Here is a 21,462-nt window from a genome sequence, read left to right on the forward strand (position 1 = left end):
CCTTGCCTTGTATTGGGGTGGGGGCTAGGCTATGGCAGAGTCCCATAGGCTGTCGACCTCATTGCAGGGTTTCAAATTGCATGCAAGGTGTACTTCATATCACAGTGCGGTTTTAAAACTTTGCTAATTGTGAATTTTAATTCATCTGGTTTAGGGGTGGTTATGCCTTTATGAAATAGAAAAAAAGATATAATACGATTTTCCTGTCATGCTGTAGGATGTAGTGAGTTGTGTAGATGGAAAAATGCCAAAGCCAAAAGTCAAGGAGGAAGTCATTTCGAAGCCTAAACCATTGAAGTTTGACAGCGGGGACTCGGTGGCCAGTTGGAACACTTTCAAGGGGGAGTGGAAGTCTTACGAGGAAGCCAGCGGCTTAGACGAACGCTCCTCAACCGAGAGATTAGTGACTTTCTTGAGGGTGGTGGGCAAGGATGCCATCAACATCTACAACAGTTTCTCCTGGAGCGAAGAGCGAGACGCCAGGGACATCGAGAAGGTGATCGAGAAATTCGAGACGCTCTGCCTCTCCGACAGGAGCACGCGTTTCCGCCGCTACCTCTTCCACAGGAGGGAACAGGAGACCGGAGAGAAGGTTGACGATTACGCGGCCGACATCAGGAATCTTGCCGAATCCTGCGGTTTTGGCGATTTGAAAGAGACGCTTATTGCGGACAAAATAATCTTTGGCTTGAAAGAGCAGTATGTGAAAGAGGAATTGCTCAAGTCGGAGGAAGTGGAAAGTAAGAAAGTTGTTGAACTTATCAAGGCCAGACAAGAAGAACTGAACAAGAGGCAGCGGGAAAAGTTCAAGGCAAAAGAATTGCTAAGTAAGCAAATTGCGTCATTTCAGTTTTGTGGGAGTTGTTTGTGGTGAGATGTGTTTTATCATTAGCCAAAGTGTTGTCTCATTTTTACGTAGCCACATTATTATAGGTGTTGCCGAAGGCTTTCATAGTCTTTCATGGCACTGACGCGTCATCCTTTTCATCACTTTTGAAATTCATTTTTTAATGTCCTAAGAGTCACGGGTTGTACAGACACCACCCCACTTACGATCGAGTCATGTTCCAGATGGCCGTTTTCTATGTTGAATTGATTGTATGTTGGTTACTGTACTCTTCATGTGTATTTAAGTACAGAGTGATATAAAATCAATACAGTGTTGTACGTTTTTAATCTGAAAACACAATACACTAAACCCCCCGTATTCGCGTTATCACAATTCGCAGACTCACATATTCGCGGATTTCTCAGTGGAACGTATCTACCCGTTATTCGCGGAAAATTCGCCCATTCGGGGTATTTTTCACTGAGAAACATTCACTAAGTACTGTATTTTCATATCATTTTCATGACTAAATGGACTTTTTGTGATAAAACTATTAAAATACTCTGGTATAAGCATTTTTAAAGGGTTTTTCTTGTGTTTAAACTGTCAAAATAGGCAGTTGTAAGTGTTTTTAGAGGGGTTTTATGTATTTGTGGATTTTAGCTATTCGTGGGGCCTGCACACACAAAAGATTTGAACTTACGGCTGGCAAAGGAGATCCCTCTGAACACAATTCTTATTTGCGATCTCGTTTGTTTGTATGTGAATGTTTGTAAGTTGAAATGTTCTTCGGTAGGGTGGTGTTTGTATGTGAAGTTACGATTCATGTTCTGATGATCATTCTGGTGTCGTTCAAAGGTACTTGAGAGCTTTATTGGGTAACAATGAAACGTTGTAAACCACCAAAAAATTTTATGCCTTTTTGTCACAACAGACTCAGGAATGGAGTTGGGATGACACGCAAGCACATGCAGTGCTGACATAGGTGATCCAAAGAGTTAATGATATATTTCGTTTCTATGTTATTATTATTATTATTATTGTTATTATTGTTATTGGTTTTGTTAAACAAAATGGCAGTTGCACCATCATTTATTTTATACAGTAAACGTTAATTCGTCTTGTTGTTTTTCTTGCGCTGGAATGGTTGCAAGGAATTGACCAGCATTCATATCCGGTGGTTTAGTGATGTGTAGGAGGTAGTTCTCGTTGAATGTCGACTAGTTTCGCCCTCCTCGTTCAGGGCATCATTCGGGACAGGATCGCAGGATGCAGTGGCTGTAATGCGTGGATTTATATGAATATCGGTCAATTGCTTGCAACCATTCCAAAGCAAGAAAAACAATAAGATAAATTGAGCGTTTACTATATAAAATAAATGCTGTTGAAACTGCCATTTTGTTTAACAAACCTGCATTAAAGAAGGTCTTTTTCGTAATATTGTTATTATCATTATTATTCAGGAGATGAAGGACACTATTCATTTGGAGCAAGACCACCAAAGGGGCCATTGTCTTCAAGTTTCCAGAGTTTATATTATTATTATTATTATTATTATTATTATTATTATTATTATTATTATTGAGAAGATATACCCTATCCATATGGAACAAGAATCCCACCAAAAGGGGGCATTGACTTGAAATTCAAGAAGCTTCTAAACAATAGTAAGGTGTTCATTAGGAAGAAGTAACAGGAGATGAAAGCAAATACAGAAAGAATAAGAGATCATATTTGTTAAAAAGGAAGATTAAATTTAAAAATGTAATAAACAGATAAAAATATATAAAAACTAAAAGGAAAATAGCATTGGGGTAGTATTGCAGAAGTTGTTCAAGTTTTCACTTGAGGATTTAGGTTACGACGTCAGTCAGGTGTCGGTGCACTGAAGCGTATCTCTGCTTTTCAGAAAAGCAAAGACAAGGAGAGTGGAAAATGGCCGACGACCACGAGATGATCGAGTTCGAGGACGACATGAACGGAGAGGAGGAGGAGGACCAGGAAAACGGCGCCGAGAAAGGGGACGAGGATGCGTTGATCTTGAAGGCCGACAGCGACATCGAAGAAGAGGTTCAGGAGGATGAGGCGGAAGGAGGCGAAGGATCCACGCCGGGGAAGAAGCCCAGCGACACGGAGACCAAAGAGACGCCGCAGCAGACCAAGAGAGATACCGAATTCACCTCGGAAGATTTCAAGATAGAGCTCCGGGGGCTTCCTCGATACTATGCAATGGGTGTAAGTGGGTCCCCTCTTGTTTTATTGAAAGGCAGTCCCCGGCTTACGATGGGGGTTCCGTTCCTACGCTGACGTAAGCCCGATAAGTCGTCAAAAATCGTCAAAAATCCTAAGATAACCTTAATTTTAATGCTTTGGGTGTATTGAAAACAATGTCAACTGCATTTTTATTGAGTTTTTCATAAAAAAACTCCAAATTTTGATTATTCTGTGTTTTGGAGCCACATTTCTTTCCGTCGGATCGGCGCCGTAACCCCAGAACATGCGTCGTAAACAGGGAAATAATTTCTGATGAATATATTTGAAAAGGGTCAGAATGTCGTCAGTCGGACCCGTCGTAACCAGGGGACTGCCTGTGTAAGCCGGTTTTGATCCTGAATTTTTTGAGTGTTTTGAAAACACTTGATTTTGACTACTTGATTCCCACATCCTATTCTGTGTCTTCTATATTGGGTCACTTTCCAGTCAGCCTTCTCCAGCCTCCACTGTTCAGTGCATCCTGACTTCTTATTAGACCTTTCTCCTGCTTGTCGTTTGCTATTTTATCCTTCCATCTGAAGTTTGGCCTTCCTTTTCTTCTTCTCCCTCCCTCCACCTCCATGCGCACGTGAAAAATTGTTGTTCAAAAGTGTGAGGCATTATGTAGACTGTATTATTGCATATTAAAGAGAATTACAACTGTAGTAGAATACAGACACCACCCTACTTACAAGCAGGTTATGTTCCGGATGGCTGTTTATTTGTTGAATTGTTCCTAAGTTACTCTTCTTGCCTATCTGAGTACAGTATGATATCAAATCAATATAGTACTGTATGTTTTTTCAACAATACACTCTACAGTAAGCCCCCGTATTCGCATTCTCATGATTCGCGGACTCATGCGTTTGCGGGTTTCTCTGTGGAACATATCTAGCCATTATTTGCAGAAAATTCGTCCTTCCGCGGTATTTGTCACTGAGAAATATTCACTAATTACTGTATTTTCATATAATTTTCATGAATAAATGCACATTTTGTAATAAAACTATTAAAATACTCGGGTACAAGCATTTTCACAGGGTTTTTCTTGTTTAAACTATCAAAATGGGCAGTTCTAAGTGTTTTTAGAGGGGTTTTAAGTATTCGTGCATTTTAGCTATTCGTGGGGGGGGGTACGCATCCCCCGTGAATACGGGGGGTTCACTGTACATACAGAATTGTATGTACAGAATAGGCACGCAAAACAAAATCTGAACTTACGGTTGGCAAAGGGGAACGCTCTGAACACAGTTTTAATTTGCGATCCCTTTTGTTTGTATCTCTGAATATTTGCAAGTTGAATGTTCGTAAGTAGGCAGGTGTCTGTAGTAGGATTTTGAAGTGTAGGAATGTCTAAATAACCTCTTGTTGGAGCCCTTTGTGTAATCCCCCAACAGCAAATCAGGTGGTGGATGGATTCCAAACGCATTACCTTTGCTCGTTGTCACCGTCTCTCAAATTCATTTCTCTTTCCAGCAACTGAAGAAACTGCTGAACGAGACTCTGCAACTGAAGGCTCACAAGATCAAGCCGGCCGGCAACAACAGAGATTGGGCCTACATTACTTTCCGCGACGAGAAATCACGGACCAAAGCGTTGGCTGTTTTGGATGAGTACCAGTGGAAGAAATGTACACTCACCTGTTCGGTAAGTTTCGAGGTCTTGACGACTGCATTGCGTTGCTGGTGGGGTTTCTGTTCTGTAAGTTTCGAGGTCTTGACGACTGCATTGCGTTGCTGGTGGGGTTTCAGTTTTGGTTTCTGTTGACGACTGCATTGTGTTGCTGATGGGGTTTTTGTTCGGTAAGTTTCGAGGTCTTGACGACTAGATTGCGTTGCTGGTGGGGTTTCTGCTCGGTAAGTTTCGAGGTCTTGATGACTAGATTGCGTTGCTGGTGAGGTTTCTGTTCGGTAAGTTTCGAGGTGCGTTACTGGTGGGGTTTCTGAGGTCTTGATGACTACATTGCATTGCTGGTGTTTCTGTGGTGGGGTTGCTGTTACTGGTTGGGTTTCTGTTCGGTAAGTTTCGAGGTCTTGATGACTACATTGCGTTACTGGTTGGGTTTCTGTTCGGTAAGTTTCGAGGTCTTGATGACTACATTGCGTTACTGGTTGCATTGCATTGCTGGTGGGGTTTCTGTTCGGTAAGTTTTGAGTCTTGATTTCTACTGGTGGGGTTTCTGTTTGATGAGTTTGTCTTGATTGCATTGTTGGGTTTCTGTTCTGTAAGTTTCTGTTACTGGTTGGGAAGTTTGAGGTCTTGATGACTACATCGTTACTGGTTGGGTTTCTGTTCGGTAAGTTTGGGTTTACTGGTTGTTTCTGTTAGTGTAGCTGGGTCTTGATGACTGAGATTGCGTTGTCTTGGTGAGCATTGCTGGTGGGGTTTCTGTTCGGTAAGTTTCGAGGTCTTGATGACTACATTGCATTGCTGGTGAGGTTTTGTTTGCTAAGTTTAGGTCTTGACGAGTTCTTGGTTTCTGTTTTGTAACGAGTCTTGACAACTACATTGCGTTGCTGGTGGGGTTTCTGTTCTGTAAATTTCGAGGTCTTGACGGCTGCATTGCATTGCTGGTGGGGTTTCTGTTTGGTAAGTTTCAAGGTCTTGACGACTGCATTGCATTGCTGGTGGGGTTTCTGTTCAGTAAGTTTCAAGGTCTTTTCGTTGCTGTTGGGGTTTTGATTCGAGGTCTGCATTGCTGGTGGGGTTTGTTGGTCGGGTTTCTGCTGGTGGGGTTTTGGGAAGTTTGAGGTCTTGATGACTACATTGCATTGCTGGTGAGGTTTCTGTTCGGTAAGTTTCGAGGTCTTGATGGTTTAGTTGGGTTTATGTGTAGTTTAGCTGGGTCATTCATCAATTGGACCCCTGTAGGGGGTTAGTGCATCTCAGACAGTGCAATGTAGTGTAATGGCCAGTTTTGACCACTACATACTTTATTCCCCAAAACCTTCTCAATATTCGCTTACCTGCAGTGAAGTCCACAATGGGTGGAATCATTTGCAAAAAATAACCAATAAATGTGGAAGACTATTCAAGGGGGACAAATGAACACTTAGAAAAACCACTTAATATTTAACACACAATCATACAGAAGTTATACCTGAACCTCTTGAATATTCACAAATAATTTGAAAAACAATTACCCTTATTAAACAATACCTAACGCACTTACACAATTAAATATAGAAAGCATCACATCCACACACACTCAGGGCGTCCAGAAAGAATGAGAGGGATGACAAGCAAGAATAACTTGTCAAATTACATATTAAATTAAGTATAAGGCCTTTAATATGAGGCCGTGATCTCCTCAAGGTGGGAATAATCAAGATCCCCGTCTCCATTCTGAACTATCTGGGATAAAAGGCACAGGTTAGGCCCCAAATAAGCAGTGGTGGTGCCAGAGGAGGGTAATCCACTTTAGGGAAAGCGATTACCCCTTGGTTGTACTGTATAACTGAACCAGAGTCAATGCTGAATACAGGCAGTCCCTGCTTTGCAGCGGGGTTCCATTTTTATACCGCGTTGTAAGCTGAAAATCGCTGAAAATCGTAAAAAATCCTAAGAAAACCTTTCTTTTAATGTTTCTTCCGTAGGATCAGCGTACGACGCGTCATAACCCCGGAACATGTGTCATAAACCGGAAATAATTTCTGATGAATATATCTGAAAAGCTTCGTAACCTTGGAACGTCGTAAGCTGGACCTGTCGTAATACTGGGGACTGCCTGTAATTAATAAATCCTTCTAGGTGCAGGGAAGGACAGATCCACATAGCTGCAATTCCCCAAGGGCAGGTAACCCAGAATGAATAGTAGTATGATATTGCAGCGACGGGTAAACGCAGTCTTAATGAAGCAGCCAGGTGCAGCAACCTCCATCAACAGCTCAGAAAAACTGATTCTTGTCCGTCTTTCACAGGACAAGACGTAAATTCCCCGAGGAGAGTGGTGGGGGAGGAGCTGAGGCCCTGTCACTCGAAAAGAGAAAGACAGAAACAGTTACAGGCAGTCCCCGGTTTACGACGGGTCCGGCTTACAACGTTCCGAGGTTACGACGCTTTTCAAATATATTCATCAGAAATTAGTTCCTGGTTTACGACACATGTTCGGGGTTACAACACGTCGTGCACCAATCCGACGGAAGAAATATGGCTCCAAAATGGCAGAATAATAAAAATTTGGAGGTTTTTTTTATGAAAAACTCAATAAAAATGCAGTTTATATTGTTTTCAATACACCCAAAGCATTAAAAGTAAGGTTTTCTTGGGATTTTTGATGATTTTCGACGATTTTAGGTTTACGACGCGGCGTAAAAACGAAACCCCCATCGTAAGCCGGGCACTGCCTGTAATTGCTTCGTTCACACAAACAGGCCAGTGAGGAGAACAAACAGCGTCCTTACTGAACACTGCCCAAATGGCTTAATACAAAACTTACAGAAATTCACTTGAATTAATTCAATAAATCAACAAGGCCCACATACTGGCAGTAGGCATTACTTGAGGTGCTTTGAGGCACCCCTTTGGCCCCCAGATACAACCCCTTTCATTCATATTCTCTTCATCTTGCCATCCACACCGTCATAATAATTGGTTCATAGTGCAACTGCGAGGTTTTCCTCCTGCGACACCTTTGAAATCTTTATAGGCTACTCTCAGTTCCTTCCCTTTCAGCATGGAATGACCTCTCAGGTCCCAGCACTAACCCTGTGGCCTAAATTTTTACATTCCATTCCATTTGTCAGCTGGAGTAGATGTATACATAAAGACATTCATATTAGAAATCTTTGGCTAAAATGATAATCATCAATTGCATTTCATTGCAAACACATTCACCGAACAGCATTTGCACCAATGTGCAATGAATGTTCCTCGCTGTAGAATGTCTCGGTTCCAGAGGTCGGATGTCGTGCAGTTGGAACTTCAAAAGTTCAAGTGAAGATGCAGTGCATTACTACCCTGATGCTATTCTTGCATTTTCTAATATATTTTTATCTATTTATTAATTAATTTTTCATTTTTGATAAGTGGGACCTCTTCTATCTGTACAGTAAACCCCCCGTATTTGCATTCTCATGATTCACGGACTCGGCTATTCTCGGATTTCTGTATGGAACACTTATACACATTATTCGCGGAAAATTCACCCATTTGCGGTAGTTTTCGCTGAGAAATATTCAATAATTACTGTATTTTCTTCATATTTTCATGACTAAATCCACTTTTTGTGATAAAACTATTAAAATTCTCAGGTATAAGCACTGTTAGGGTTTTTTCTGTGTTTGAAATATCAAAATAGGCAGTTCTAAGTGTTTTTAGAGGGGTTTTAAGTATTCTTGGATTTTCAAATCAGTGGCCCCTATGATGGGCTTGTTCCATATGAATAGGGTTCATCTTCTGAATAATAATAATAATAATAGGCTATAATTATCCCAGAAGAACTTGGAAAGGTACTCTTGTGAAATGTCGATTTGTATTGGTCAGTGATTCTCTCACTTCATGTGCCCCCAGATTGCAAAAGCCGTGGAGGACCCCGTTGCGGCCAAACGTGTGGCAGCCTCCAAGCTCCTCGACGGAGATGACCCAGAAGCCAGCATCCCAGTCAACGAACGGATCGTCAAGAGCGTGACGCCATACGCTCACCGCACGTACGAAGATCAGGTGACTGTGGCTTCTTTCTTTAAATTTTTGGTTGAAAACCCTCCTGGACTTAGTCAACTGACCATACAGGCACCGCCCTACTTATGAACATTCAGAGATACAAACGGGATCGCGAATTGAAGTTGTGTTCAGAGCTCTCCCCGTTGCGACGTGTAAGTTCAGATTTTGTTTTGCACGCCTATTCTATACATACAGTTCTGTATGTACAATCTGTTGTGTGTTAGGATGAAAAAACATACAGTATTCCAACTTACAAACAACTGAACACACAAACTTCCGTCCCGAACGTAACTCATTCGTAAGTAGGGTGGTGTCTGTACTTGATCGTTGTTTTCAGTTGCTAACTCAATTTTCATTTCTTCCCTGTAGCGGGGTAGTGTGCCGTCAGTGCCCTCACGTGGTGCACCGTAAGCATGACTTAACGGTCCTTGCAGTGTCCATTCGGCCCCTAGCTGCAACCTTTCTCATATCTTTAACTGCACCTCCGTTCATATTCTCTCTCTTCCATCTGACTTTCCACCCTCTAACAGTTATTTCAGAGTGCAACTGCAAAAAGATTTCCCCCCTAGGCCCCAGTGCTTGGCCTAAATCCTAAATTCTGTTCTCCTCATTCATTGTTCTCAACTGTTAACTCAATTGTCAGTTCACTTTTCTGTCTCGTCTCGCAGCTGAAAGAGAAGTACAAGGCAGGCCTCGCCGCGCTGAGGAAGCTCGGGAACGAAATGGCGAAGACCAACCCCGAGCTGAAGCAGTGGGTGAAGTTCCACAAACTCAGGCGCAAGGGCCAGGTGTGTGAGGTTGACGAGATCGTCCAGTCGCCCCAGGTCGACGGTTATCGCAACAAGTGCGAATTCACAGTGGGTGAGTTTAGTCTTTGGTGAGCGGAATCTGCGTTGAATTCCCGTTTTGTTGAGGACTTCTGGGAGTGAATGCAGTGTAAGGGATCAGGGATACTGTAGGCCTAGTTGGTATTTCGTAGAGAATTAACCTAACCAGACTTAGCTTTACCTAAGCTAACCTCAGACGCTGTGCCATAACCTGGCAAGGGGGACTTTTCCCCTGGATCCCCCAAGTAATTTGTGACCCCTTACTCTATTCTGCCCATGACTTACAAGTACAGGTAGTCCCTGGTTATCAGCGATCCGGTGACGATAACCAGATTTTCGACACTGATCTCCAGTTATCGGAGCCGATCACCAGTTATCAGCGCTGGTTCCCACTTATCGGTGGTGCCAATAACCAGGGATCAGCGCTATTATTGCCAGTTTTCGGTTATCGTCGCGCCATCAGAATGGATACCCCCCACCCCAATAACCGGGGACTGCCTGTAGCAAGTAGACTCGTCCGAAAAGTTACTGATTTAGTCGCCCAAGCAGGCACAGGAGAGTGGATTTAAGTTCTCCATTTTCAGGACACGACTGTGGCAGTGGGTCTTCGCCAAAGAACATCGAAGGCGGTCCCATCATTTAAGGGATAGTTATAATGTCATTCACGCTCACTTGTACGTCAAGCTTTTCAAAAGCCGTTTGCTAGTTGAAATGAATTAATATTTGTTGTATAAGAAACTTTTGCATGGAAGTTATCCTTGAAGGGTTTGGCCCTCTCCCCCTTTAGTTGATGCTGAAAACTTCATTTTCCAAATCGTTTGGTTTCATGATTGATATTATAAGTTATTTGTTACATGATAAGTGATTAAAAAAGTTGCAGTAGCGAGTATGAACACTACCCCACTTACGAACATTTAAGTTACGAACAAACGTGATTGTGAATTAAAATTGTGTTCGGAGCGCTCCCTTTGGCCACCTGAAAGTTTTCATCACAATTTATTTAGGTTTATGTATCAATTCATATTAATAAATTACTGTACTCTATAACCGTTTGTATGTACGGTAGTGTCTGTATATGCAGTTAGACTGATCTTTCAATTTTTTCTTTTCAAGGTATCAACCCAGACGATGGACTGCCCACCGTTGGTTTCAGAGTGTCCAGCTACAAGTCTGGGAGTTTGGCTGTCGGGCCAGTTGGTCATCTAGTCCACATTCCTGAGTCGATGAAAAAAGTTGTGAAGGTAATTCGATAGCCTTGATTAATAGAATTGCTTGATATATTTTGGAAAGTTACTCATGACTGATTTCACTGACATTTGGCTTGTTGAATAACGGGTAAGTATATATATTTACATCTACACCACTCAGGATTTCTTCACCATTAACCCAAATATAAAGTTTTGGAAAAATTGTGATTTAATTGACAAAATATAAATGAAAACAAATCCTTCGGGCCAACCCTGTGAGATCTGACGATCAGCTCTGTGGTCTGTTTAAACTATTTTAATAATAATGATAATGTATCATAGAATTACCTGAGACTGGCTTTGGATTCTATTCGCGAACTGGCGACAAAACACAGCTGTTTTAACTTTAATGTTTTTCCCCTCTGTAGGTATTCCAAGAGTACGTTCGCGGTTCAGACCACAAACCTTTCGACCCTCTGACGCACGAGGGCGTGTGGCGACAACTCACCGTGAGAACTTCGCTCCGCGACGATATCCTCATCGCTGTTGTGGTGGGTGTCGATAGATTTTACATTTTGTACAGGAAGGCATAGTTATGGTACATTTTGTAAACGTTCTTGATTAGGGGTAGACTAATTCAAATATTACAATGGAATAAAATGGTATGGAGTTTATTTATATCAAAGGTCTAGGTCTTCCAACTTTCTTGTTGTTTTCCATCATCATCTCATCTGCATATGGAACTTCCGTCATTTCCCTTTGTGTAATATCATTTTCGTCATTTGTAACTGTCCCCCTCTGCGTTTATGGGATGAGATTAATATCATTGCCATTCAGTTCAAGATTAGGTTGTGCAATGTGATTGATACTTCTATTTCTTTTCTTACCGTGTCTCCTTATACCAGTAAGTCTTTGAGTCAAGTTCTCTTTTTCAATTGCAGGTTCATCCACAAGAATTTTCAGAAGAAGAACTTGGAGACATTAAGCAAGACATCGTTGACTACTTCCGAGACGGAGGCGGTGCAACAGCCAGCGTCACCTCAATCTTCTTCCAGGCGTACGGACAGAAGTACGTGATCGAACGCGCAGGTTAATCGTGAACGTAAAAAATTTAAAGAGTTAAAACCTTCAGCATTATTATGTGATTCCACATTTTGTAAAACGGGAGAAAGGCTGGTTTTATTGTTTTGAGAAATGCTGGGCTTAACTTTTCCATCAGAAAGTTAAAAAAACCTCAGGGGGTTATTGCTGTCAGTGCACCTCATGTGGTACACTGTAGGCATTACTCAAGACTCTTTGCAGCGTCCCTTCAGCCCCTAGCTGCAACCCCTTTTATTCCTTTTACTGTACCTCTGTTCTTCTGTCGTACTTTCCTCAACAGTTGTTTTCTTAGCGCAACTGCAAAATGTTCCTCCTGTTGCACCTCTCAGGCCCTCTTTACCCTCAAGTTCCTCGTTTGCCGAGTCGGTAGAGTTGTCGGCTAGCACTCACTAGGCCCGAGTTCAACAGTTGTTTTCTTAGCGCAACTGCAAAATGTTCCTCCTGTTGCACCTCTCAGGCCCTCTTTACCCTCAAGTTCCTCGTTGGACAAGTCGGTAGAGTAAATACTAGAGTTGTCGGCTAGCACTCGCCAGGCCCGAGTTCGAATCTCCGGCCAGCTAATGAAGAATTAGAGGAATTTATTTCTGGTGATAGAAATTAATTTCTTGGTATAATGTGGTTCGGATTCCACTATAAGCTCTAGGTCCCGTTGCTAGGTAACCAGTTGGTTCTTAGCCACGGAAAATAAGTCTAATCCTTCGGGCCAGCCCTCTCTACGAGAGCTGTTAATCAGCTCAGTGGTCTGGTAAAACTAAGATATACTTAACTTTTCTTTACCGTCAGTTTCCCTTTCAGCACAGAATGACCTCATAGGTCCCTTCGCTTGGCCATTGGCCTGAATTCTGTATTTCATTCCAAAGTCAAAAATCTGTAAAAAGTTTTTTTGGATATATGTAGTCATCAGATATCATCAGTCATATGAAAGTTTGTTCATTAGTCCAATCGTATTGTAGAGGATATTTGCCTCTATTTAACCAGACAGACATGTGGTTATCTTAGACTCTCGGGTTGCAAATCTGTCGAATGGTATATAAACCTTCAAAGATATTTTTGTTCCAATCATACGCTAGATGTTGTTTGCAGCTGACCTTTTTGAAAAACCTGTCCCAGTGACAATTAATTGTTCCAAGTCAGTGGCCCCTGTGTTGGACCAGCTCCATATGAATAGGGTTCATCTTCTGAATAAAAAAATAAGTTAAGTATACCTTAGTTTAACCTGACCACTGAGCTGATTAACAGCTCTCCTAGGGCTGGCCCAAAGGATTAGACTTATTTTACGTGGCCAAGAACCAACTGGTTACCTAGCTAAGTTAAGTATACCATAGTTTTACCAGACCACTGAGCTGATTAACAGCTCTCCTAGGGCTGGCCCGAAGGATTAGACTTATTTTACGTGGCAATGGGACCTACAGCTTATTGTAGAATCCGAACCACATTATAGTGAGAAATGAATTTCTATCACCAGAAATAAATTCCTCTAATTCTTCATTCGCCGGCTGGAGATTCGAACGCGGGCCCTGCAGGGTGCTAGCCGAGAACATTACTGACCAGTCCAACGAAGAACTATCTTCTGAATAATAATAATAAGTTTAATTTACAAGAACATTACAGAATGAATTTGTGATGAGTCTGTGTGCATGGAATGGTTTGCTTTGAAACCTTCAAGATTAATTTGAGTTGAAATTGTAGTATCTTGAATTACCTGTTTCTTGAATTAAATTGGTTATTGAGCAAAAAACTGATTGATGAGGTCTCACAATTGTTTATATCCTACCCGTCAAGATAGACCCTTGATAAAATTTTGAAAAGTTCAAAATTCATTGCCTCAGCATCTTGCGCATGAAATGTACCATTTACTTGCTTTGAAAGATTTCATCTTGAACTATCAGTGTTGCCAGGCATTCTCGCACAAGTAAGGGCTTTTTCTTTTGTGAGAATTCATGATTTTCATTCAAATGTAAAGTTGCAGAGATTTCATTTGGGTTCCAAATTCTTCTGTGGAACATCGCAACTAACCAAGCAGTTGGCCTTTGCCCCAAATCTATTCACAGATATTGAAAAGTTTTTCCGTTATTGCTTGCTGGAAATATATTTTTTGTGGCACGAAGCTGGTTATTGTGTTCTTTTGAACCTCAGTAGCTATAGTTTATTGTAACATTTAAAAAAAATTGAAAACGACAAAAATAAAAAATTCCTGTGACGCATTGAAGATGGCCAAAATTTGTTGACAGATGTCGTTTGAAGTTGACAAAATTTATCTTAATGTTAGGAAATAGGATGATGCCACATGATGTCGTTGGACTTCCATTGGTTGGGAATAGCCTTTGGAATCTGGTAACTTATTGGTGTTTAAGCCATGAGCAGAATGGAATCTGATAACCTGTTTATATTTTGAGTCATTGGCAGACTTCTTCATGGTTTTAAGAACTTGTCAGAGAACAGTCCGCCAGAGCAGAGATCTCAAGAGTGTATTTGATTTCAGAGAACCTGGTCCTGAAGAAATAGAGTTCGAGCATCTCTGGGGAGAGGAGTATATCACCGAGAGAGTCCTGGGCAAAACGTTCCGCATTTCATGTGAATCCTTCTTCCAGGTAACGGCCGAGAGGATCCGTTTGGTTACCAAAATGTTAATTTTAATTTACTGAAAAGGGAGACTTCATAAAGATAACTGATTTGATATTTTCCTTGGAAGCTTGAATTTCAAGTCAGTGGCCCCTGTGGTGGGCTTGTTCCATATGAAGAGGGTTCATCTTCTGAATAAACGATTTTTCAGGTCAATACCAAAGGGTGCGAAGCCCTGTATGAAACTGTAGCGTCGTTCGCAGAGCTGGACGGGACTTCGGTGATTCTCGACATATGTTGTGGTACCGGCACCATAGGGATTTCTCTAGCTGATGTAAGTTCATTAGTCTTAATAGTTAGCTGTTGGGGCAGTGGTAGCTAACATAAAGTCAGATTGTGTCAGTAAATCTGGAAGAGCGGATGTAGAGTAGGGAGACAGGTAGGTGTGAGAGATCCTGACCTAGCCACCCCATAGGGTTTTAGTGCCGTCAGTACAGTAAACCCCTGTATTCGCGGGGGATGCGTACCACCACCACCACCACCAACCCTCCCCCCTCGCGAATAGTTAAAATCCCCAAATGCCTAAAGCCCCTTCTAAAAACACTTGGTACTGCCTATTTTGATAGTTTAAACACAAGAAAAACCCTGTGAAAATGCGTACACCTGAGTGTTTTAATAGTTTTATCACAAAAAGTGCATTCATTCATGAAAATTATATGAAAATACAGTAATTAGTGAATATTTCTCAGTGAAAAATACCGCGAATGGGCGAGTTTTCCGCGAATAATGGGCAGATATGTTCCGCAGAGAAACCCGCGAATTCATGAGTCCGCGAATCGTGAGAACGCGAATACTGGGGGTTCACTACATGTATTCCATTCCTGACCTAGCCAGACCTTCCCTTCGTAACCAACCTTAAGGTGCCATGCCCTAACATGGCCTAAGAGGCCTCCCCCCCCCTCCCTGGACCCCCACAAGTAGGACTGTTTGTGTCTCCCTACACTGACAGTGAGTGCAAAAGGATGATTGAAAATGGACCAGTTTTTGGTTAATATTTTTGTGCCTGCAATGACCGTGAGTGAAGTCTGGGGACGCATGGTATGTGGTTGCAATTTTTGCTGCAGATTTTTCCCTGTAGGATATAACGATATTACAGACACTACCCTGCTTACGAACATTCAGAGATACAAACAAACGCGATCGTAAATTGAAATTGTGATTGATAAGAATCGCTGTATTTATCATCACTGTTTAGGTTTTATGTCGTTCATATTCAGAAAGCACTGTACTCTATAAAGTACAGTACTATATGTACAGTGTTCAGTACAGGCAGTCCCGGTTTCTGACAGGGTTTTCTGTATTTCGCAAATCAGCGTCACAAACCGAAAATCATTGTAAACCGAAAATCGTCAAAATTCCTAGGAAAACCTTACTTTTAATGCTTTGGGTGTATTGAAAACGATGTCAACTGCATTTTTATTGAGTTTTTTATCAAAAAACCTCTAAATTCTGATTATTCTGCCATTTTGGAGCCATATTTCTTCCGTCGAATCGGCGTATGACGTGTCGCAACCCCGGAACATGCGTTGTAAACTGGGAAATAATTTCTGATGAAATATATTTGAAAAGCGGAATGGCGTAAGTCGGACCCATCGTAAACCGGGGACTGCCTGTACTGTTTTGTGTTTCAGGAGGAAAAACGTACAGTACTGTATGGACTTCGTATCATACTGAAATAGTGAAGACCAGCTTCCGAACATTTTGAGATGGGAATGGATATTCGGAACGTAATTCGTTCGTCCGTAGGCTAGTGTCTGTACTTTTAAATGTTATGTATAAGTTTATTGTGTCTTCTTGCTGCTGCTCACAAGAAATGTGGTGGGTACTTGAAAAAACAGTCGAATAGTGGGACTGAGGGATTTTACATAGGATGTGAATTCATGGGTACAGAAGTGGTTTATAGACCTGAGTGCTTTCAGTGCTCCTCACACTGTGTGCTGTAGGCATTACTTAAGGTTCTTCGGCCCCCAGCTGCAACCCCTTTCATTCCTTTTACTGTACCTCCGTTCATATTATCTTTCTTCCATCTTACTTTTCTCAGCTCCCTCCTAACAATTGTTTCATAGTGCAACTGTTAAAGGTTTGCCTCCTGTTACACTTTTAAAACCCTCTCTTAATTTCCGTTCCAGCGCTGAGTGACCTCATTGGTCCCAGCACCTTGGCTTTTGCCCGAAATTCTATATTCTCTCTCTCTCCCCACCTTCAGCAATGCTTGAAAGTGTACGGCATTGAAATGGTGAAGAAGGCGGCGGAGGATGCCCGCCACAACGCGCAACTGAACGGGCTGGAGAACGTCGCCATCTACACAGGCAAAGCGGAAGTGAATATGAACGCCGTCATGTCCCAGTGCTCCAATTACAAGTCCATCGGAATTGTTGATCCCCCACGCGCGGGCTTGCGTAAGTGACTGATTGTAGCGTTTTCCGATTCTCATTCACATTTTCAATTGATCTCTGATCCCCTTTACCTGCCGAGAGCGTCCAGATTCGCTGAACAGTATGCAGTACAGGCAGTCCCCGGTTAACGGCGGGCTCGGTTAATGGCGATCCAGTTTTATGGGGCTTGTCTAGCGACGAAAATTGCTGGTTTCCGCTTATCGTCGCCAGTAATTGGGTGTCGGCGCCGAAACATACCTAACAGAGGCGCTGATAACCAAAAACCAGCACTTTTCGGAGCCGACGAGCCCGAAAAGCGCCGAAAAAGCGCCGGATTTATTCCGGTTAGCGGCGATTTTCGGTTGTCATCACACCCCAGAACAGAACCCCTGCCGATGACTGAGGACTGCCTGTAAATGTTTTGCCGCCCTGTCGAACTTCTCAGTTTCCAGAGGTCCTTTATTCCCCCTCACACAGTTGGACTGTGGAACATTCTCCCCGAGGATGTCGTCAGTTGGAACTTCAGAAGTTCAAGTGAAAATGCAATGCATTGCTGTACTACCCAGATACTATTCTTCCTGCATTGTAATACATTTTTATCTATTTATTTATTAGTTTATATTTTTTCTTTTAATAAGTGGGATCTTCATTCTCTTTTCTCTTTTCTTCTTTACTTCCTCTTACTTCTTCCAAATGAATGCCATAATATTCTTGTGGTGGGCTTGTTCTATATGAATAGGTATCATCTACAGAATAATAATAATAATGATATATTCATTTATTTCATTTAAACCTAATTAAATCATTTCAGTTTGTGGAATATACATTAAAATTGCTGAAAAATAGTTATTTAGCTGATGTAATAATCTGAATTTTATATAAATTAAAATCGTGAAAAAATTACGAAAGTTATACATTTTTTAAACTGCTAATGATATTTTATTTTGTAATACATCTCACTTTTGTAAGTACTAAATGGACATAGAAAAAACTGAAAATTAAATTCGGGAAATTCTTTTAAAAAAATATGTAATGCAAACGGGGCTTTAGCTAACCCCAAAAAGAAACTGGAACCTTTCATAATCAAATAAAAAATGAATTACGCCTCTACGTTCGGAAACAACGGAGCTTTAGAAATTTTTGAAGTTGTAAAACTTTCCTTTTGAGAAAAAGCACCTGAAGTCCCCGCAGGGGGTTAGGGCTGTCAGTGCACCTCACGTGGTGCACTGTAGGCATTAGTTGGGAGCATTTGCAACGTCCCTTTGGCCCCTATCTGCAACCTCTTTCATTCCTTTTCCTGTACCTCCAGTCATATTTTCTTCTGAGGTTTTCGTCCTGTTACACCTTTCAAATCTTTCTACTCTCAGTTTCCCTTTCAGCGCTGAATGACCCCACAGGTCCCGGCATTTGGTCTTTGGCCTAAATCCTGCATTCTATCTATAATCAGGATGTTTTACTAGATTTTCCTGTTTGGTACTAGAAATATTTTACACTGTGTCATGAAAAGAGATTTGTGAACGGCTGAAGACTTTTTTAGTAGAATTCCCAATGGATGATCTTTGTCTAGCACCTAGCCTCATATATACTGTAAGCCACTTTACTGTTATTTTTTACTTGTTCTTTAGTCTCTGCTGTATGTCCACAATGCCGTGTTTAACGATATTTATACTCTCAGAAGTAATAGCTAGTAAAATCAAGAAATAACTGTATTTTATAGGACAGGTTCCATCCAGCCACTTGTAAACAATTGTGACGTCACTGAACAAGAGATGGATTACAGATCATAGAAAATGGGTGTGAAACATTGCAAGGGCAAATTGCCCCTACAGCAGAGTTGGCATCTTGAACAAAAGTAGTTAGAAAAAATCAGAGAAAAGTCTGAAAAAAAAAAAAAAGATTTCCAACCAACCATCTTTTGACAGGTGTCACTTTGAGTCAGCTGGCATATGAATAACCTTGGTATTTAAATTTACGCGTGCGCAGACGCACCAAAATTCATAAAAATCAGAATAAAAATAACTATAGTACCTTATGGGATCATTTCCTAATTTTTGTTTATGGGGTCGTAAGTACCTAAAAATACTGGGTCTAGGGTCCCTTATGGTTTGTTGCCATGTCCCTTCATCCCTTAACTCCGACCCCTTTCATTAATTTTACTGTACCTCTGTTTATATTCTCATTCTTCCATCTTACTTTCCACCCTCTTCGAACAGTTGATTCGTAGTGCGGCTTTGAGGTTTTCCTTTGTTACAAATTTAAAACTCTTGGCTTCGTATTTCCCTTTCAGTGCTGAATGACCTCATAGGTCCCAGCGCTCGACCTTTGGCCTAAATTTTATACTCCAGTTCCAAACATGAAGCACTGTGTGTGAGAATAGCGTGTAGTCAGAATTTTAAAACATTATTGTCATTGTTCATTGGACCGCGTCATTGCTAAGTAATTGCTGTTCCTCCGTCAGCCGAGAATGTCATCCGAGCTCTGCGCAAGTGTGAAAACATGGACCATCTGGTCTACCTGTCCTGTGATCCAGAGGGCGCGTTCAAGAATTTCATCGACCTCTCCCGACCTAAGAGCAAAAACTACAAAGGAGAATTTTTCATCCCGATCAGGTGAGCCATCGAGTTTCTGCTGATGAATGCACCCTGCCATTTTATGGAAAGACCAGCTTTCAGGTGTAGTGTTTGTGTGTCTGTGTGTGCATTTATTCAGACCACCCTACTTGAGAACGTTCAACTTACAGACATTCAGAGAAACGAACGGGATTGCAAATTAAAATTGTTTTCAGAGTGCTCTCCTCTGCCACCTGTGTAAGTTCAGATTTTGTTTTGCGTGCCTATTCTATACATACAGTATTGTATGTACAGTGTATTGTGTCTTAGGATAAAAAAAACCATACAGTATTGTATTGACTTTATATCATACTTTACTTAAATAGACATGAAGAGTACAGTAACCAACTTAAAAACAATTCGTCGTACAAACGGCCTTCCTGAATGTAACTCGTTTGTAAGTAGGGTGGTGTCTGTGTTTGTTAGGTACATGGGTGACAGAGAGTCTTATCTTGTGCTTTAATTTTGGTATTAGTTGCGGGGATCACATTACGTTGTCGGTCCATCTTAGTTACTCTTTTCGTTGCAGGGCTGCCATAGTTGACCTGTTCCCGCACACGCCACACTACGAATTGCTCATCCTGTTCGAGAGGTGGGAGGAACGCAAGTGGAGAAGAATCATGGAAGGTTTGATTGGCGCTTTTGTTCTCTTTGAACGTCGTCATCACTGACTTTGGGCATTACTTAAGGCTCTTTTCAGTGTCCCTTCGGCCCCTAGCTGCAACCCCTCTCTTACCTTTGACTGCACCTCCGTTCAGATTCTCCTTCTTCCGTCTTACTTTCCTCAACCCTCTCCTGGCAATCGTTCAATGGTGCGACTGCAAAAGGTTTTCCTACTGGATACCTTTCAAACCTTTTTTCTCTCAGTATCCTTTTCAGCACTGAATGACCTCTTAGGTCCCAGCATTTGGCCCTTGGCCTAAATTTTACATCCCATTCCATTCTAGTATGTGTATCCTGACTGAATCAAACATCCTCTCTCTCTCTCTCTCTCTCTCTCTCTCTCTCTCTCTCTCTCTCTCTCTCTCTCTCTCTCTCAGACACCGCATAAGCACAGTTAATCCCCGTATTCACGGCCCCACTGTTTGCAGACTCACATATTCGCGGATTTCTCTGTGGAACGTATATAACCATTATTCGTGGAAAATTCACCCATTCGCGGTATTTTTCACTGAGAAATATTCACCGATTACTGTAATTATATATTTTCATGACTAAATGCACTTTTTGTGATAAAACTATTAAAATACTCAGGTATAATCATTTTTAGAGGGTTTTTGTGTGTTCTGACTATCAAAATAGGCAGTTCTAAGTGTTTTTAGAGGGGTTTTAAGTATTCACGGATTTAAGCTATTTGAGGGGGCGGGGGGCTGCGGTATGCATCCCCCGCGAATACGGGGCGTTTACTGTACTTTCAGGATTAAATCTCTCTTGCAGAATTCATGGCTGTGAACCCACAGGGGGTGATAAGTCTGTATTTAACCCACAGGGGGTGATAAGTCTGTATTTTGTAAATGCTTTTGGTCGTCGTTTAAAAACCGAGCCCTCTCTCGTTACAGGAAACCCTCTCCCTCGTGACGAGGATTACTTCAAGCGCATTCCGGCCAAGCCGGACGGCAGATACCAGGGTGGCAGCAGCGAAGAAGTGAGTATCGGGGTATTTAGGACTCGTACTTCTGTAGGTCATGAGAAATATACTGAGAAAATATAGTCTTTTCCTTAAAGTTTTCAGTATTTAGCATCAGATTAGATAGTGTTTTTTTACGTTACAATAGTGCTGTTTCAATTCTTGAGACTACAGTTTGACGGTATATAGAGTTTTAAGTATTTAGGTCACCAGATTAGACAGTGTTTTTTATGCGTGATGATGGTAACATTTCAAATCTGGAGACGAAAGTTTGACAGCAATCTTCCTCAACTTTCGTCAATAGTAGGTAGCCTCTGATTACTCAAATTTAGGGCCATAAACGCTCGATTGGACATCAGAATTAATATGAT

General features: G+C 41.6%; 1 protein-coding gene across 9 annotated transcripts in view; it reads left to right on the plus strand.

Moving 5' to 3' along the window:
* LOC136829840 (tRNA (uracil-5-)-methyltransferase homolog A-like) overlaps positions 1–21,462 on the plus strand; it is a 59,644-nt gene that overhangs the window by 14,191 nt on the left and 23,991 nt on the right. For 3 of the 9 annotated variants that reach the window (XM_067088819.1, XM_067088822.1, XM_067088824.1), the window contains exons 2-15: positions 218–827; positions 2,739–3,064; positions 4,559–4,729; positions 8,594–8,743; positions 9,412–9,604; positions 10,684–10,811; positions 11,186–11,308; positions 11,699–11,826; positions 14,341–14,449; positions 14,632–14,754; positions 16,687–16,879; positions 19,314–19,464; positions 19,994–20,091; positions 21,024–21,109. In XM_067088819.1, coding sequence (XP_066944920.1) covers positions 245–827; positions 2,739–3,064; positions 4,559–4,729; positions 8,594–8,743; positions 9,412–9,604; positions 10,684–10,811; positions 11,186–11,308; positions 11,699–11,826; positions 14,341–14,449; positions 14,632–14,754; positions 16,687–16,879; positions 19,314–19,464; positions 19,994–20,091; positions 21,024–21,109 — 2,562 coding nt within the window. In that variant the 5' untranslated portion in view covers positions 218–244. Of the gene's footprint in view, positions 1–154; positions 828–2,736; positions 3,065–4,558; positions 4,730–8,593; positions 8,744–9,411; positions 9,605–10,683; positions 10,812–11,185; positions 11,309–11,698; positions 11,827–14,340; positions 14,450–14,631; positions 14,755–16,686; positions 16,880–19,313; positions 19,465–19,993; positions 20,092–21,023; positions 21,110–21,462 lie in introns of all 9 variants that reach the window. The other 6 variants (XM_067088825.1, XM_067088827.1, XM_067088828.1 and 3 more) reach the window with 3 other exon arrangements.

Source organism: Macrobrachium rosenbergii, chromosome 45 (assembly GCF_040412425.1).
Source record: "Macrobrachium rosenbergii isolate ZJJX-2024 chromosome 45, ASM4041242v1, whole genome shotgun sequence".
Lineage (NCBI taxonomy): Eukaryota > Metazoa > Arthropoda > Malacostraca > Decapoda > Palaemonidae > Macrobrachium > Macrobrachium rosenbergii.